The sequence below is a fragment of the Pteropus vampyrus genome, unplaced genomic scaffold (assembly GCF_000151845.1).
Source record: "Pteropus vampyrus isolate Shadow unplaced genomic scaffold, Pvam_2.0 Scaffold1, whole genome shotgun sequence".
NCBI classification, from domain to species: Eukaryota; Metazoa; Chordata; class Mammalia; order Chiroptera; family Pteropodidae; genus Pteropus; species Pteropus vampyrus.
This window is the reverse complement of record NW_011888782.1, coordinates 2,820,056-2,822,735: the sequence shown is the minus strand read 5'-3', so window position 1 is coordinate 2,822,735 and position 2,680 is coordinate 2,820,056. Positions and strand designations below refer to the sequence as shown.

The window sequence follows — 2,680 nt, the reverse complement described above, 5'->3', positions numbered from 1 at the left end:
TTGAATATGGACATATAAATATTAAATAGTTTTGGGAGAAAATAACTATTTGAGTACTTACTACTCGTGGGCCAAATGCTATATTAATGGATGTAATTCTCACATAACTTTAGGCACTATTTATCTACATTTTATACATGAAGAAACAAGTACAGGAATCTTAGATATAAAAGGTTTTCTTAATCTCATTGTCAGTGCAGGCAACAAAAACATGTTTGATTCTACTTAATTTTGTTTTAGGATCTCACAGGATAAAATATTGTCAGACTGGTTAGGTCTCATTGCTTTAAGAGTCAAAAGTCATTTCTAGGAGAATTTTCTCCAGTGTTTAATTTAGAGATGGTTCAATGAAGACTTTCTTCTGTTCTACTTTGTTTTATAGATTTGAAATAAGGGAATTCAGTGGCTCTCAAATGGGTGTACAATTTCCATGAAATTTCCATTTTTTCTCTAACATTTAAAATTTCTTAATTATGTAAAAATGTTAGGCTATAAAATAATTCCAAGACTTCATTTTGCATGAAAGAAAGGTAGTTTGTCTCCAGTTTCCTCAGAATTTTTACTCATTAATATCTTCTCATTAAAAGTGGAAAAATACATCTCTTTTCTTTAAGGCACTTAAACAGTCAACAATGACTTTTTAATAAATGAGATGAAAAACACCTAGTATTTGATTGTTCCAGGACTCGGTCACATTGAGGAAATACTGTTTTTTTTCCCCCCTCACAACTATTTACCATGTTTTAGAGTAAGTATAAAGATATTTTTATGGATATAGGCCTCTATACTGATACTTTAATAATAATAGAAACTTAAATTATTTTTCTTCGATCTCATTTGTTGTCTTAAAGAAGTTGCCTCAAAAATTTTTTAGGGAAATATTTTATCCTAAAAACGTTGATTATCCAAGGTTGAAAATGTTTTACCTTAAAGCTTAAAGTCTTGTGTCTTGGCAGTAAGATGATTATTTCAGTTTCAGTATTATTTTAATTAGTGGATGTGTGGCAACTGAAATATTTTCTTCTTTGAAGTTTCAGTGGGAAGCTTTTTGTTTCCTTTTTCCCTACTTACTCAAAACTTTGTCTATAAAGAATCTCACCTTAGGACCTAAGACAAGTCCAGATTGCAGATTTCTAGAAGTGTGTTAAACACTTTTCTGTAGATACTTGCTTATGAAGCTGCATCAAGTAGGTACCATGGTTACCATCATCTCTGTGACTTACTCTGCTTGTCTGGTCTCTTGTTTTTTTGTTGTAACTCCAGTTTGAGAATAGGTTTTTAAGTCTGAATTGCTGTCATGGGTGCTTCGGTATAGTAGCTAGGTGTTCTTTTTGGATAGTTAAGAAATGAGCTGACCAGCAGAAGTAATTAAAATGGGGAAAGCTTAGCTATTCCTTGTGCTTTGTGTTAAACATGAGTTTAGAGGATTATGACTACATGTAATCATCAGGATCTGCTAGACAGGACATCTGTTTTACTTTTTACTCGTTACATTGCTGTAGAAATAGCATCTTTTAAATTTAATGTGAAAATTGTTTTGTGTTCTAGCTGGCACTGGTAGCCTAATATTTGCAATGTGCTTTCTGGAAAGAACAGCACATGGTTAGTATAAAATTATCTTATTAGTACTGGATACTCATTATTAGACTGAAAATATTTATTTTCTAACTGTAGAAAATAAGTTTCTGTGAACTTTAAGATTTTCATTTATTCTAGACTGCATTAGAATTGTTTGCTATATTCAAATATTTTTCCTTTGTTTTTATTTCCTAGGTTGCACGTTTTCAAAAAATTCCTAATGGTGAAAATGAGACAATGATTCCTGTACTGACATCAAAAAAAGCAAGTGAATTACCAGTCAGTGAGGTTGCAAGCATTCTCCAAGTAAGTGCTTGATAGGGAGGAAAGAATTAGATAGTAAAATGAGTTTACTTAGACTGTATGACTAAGCGCTGTCCAAAAGAATTTCTGTGATGACAGAGATATTCTGTTCTGTCCAATACAGTAACCACTAGTTAAGCATGACTATTGAGTACTTGAAGTGTGATTAGTTTGGGGCGGCGGGCGGTGGTGGGGGAAGGGGGCGGGGAGGCGGGGAAACTGAATTTAATTTTATTTAATTTTTATTCATTGAAATTAAATAGCTGCACGTGGCCAATGGTTACTTGATTGGATAGTACAACTCTGGATCATTAGCATTACCAGGAACTGTTAGTGCTGTTAAAGGATTAGTTGGATTAGGAAAATAATTTAATTATTAACATAAGTAGAATTAGGAATTTATCTTTTTTAAATGTTTTCTAAAGTAAAAGCTAAGTACAAGTTCAGAACTGCAAATAAACTTTAATCGCTTTCTAGTTTTAAAAAGCACAATCTAATGAAACATGAAGGAAAGGAAAATTTTTTTATTTTCTTTTAAGAATTCATGTATTTTAGTGGGCATTAAAAACATTGGATATCCTTTGAAGGTTTTTTTTTTTGGTTGTTGCATTTATACTTTGTTTTAAAACCATTTATAGATATATTTAAGTGTTGTAAGATTCTGTTGTTGAAATGTATTATAAAATTTTTGGTCTGAGAAACTAATTGTTTTAGGGGTGCAGTTAATTTCATTTTTTTAAATGATTGTTATAATAATAAATGATAGACAGTGACTGATGAATGTAGGTGTATTCATAGA

General features: G+C 31.3%; 1 protein-coding gene across 1 annotated transcript in view; it reads left to right on the top strand.

Annotated features, from left to right (window-relative positions):
- The window catches only part of LOC111738917 (calcium-transporting ATPase type 2C member 1-like), a 47,646-nt gene that overhangs the window by 44,050 nt on the left and 916 nt on the right, over positions 1 to 2,680 (top strand). The window contains exon 2 of the mRNA XM_023530030.1: positions 1,774 to 1,884. Within this exon, the coding sequence (XP_023385798.1) occupies positions 1,774 to 1,884 (111 nt within the window). The remainder of the gene's footprint in view (positions 1 to 1,773; positions 1,885 to 2,680) is intronic.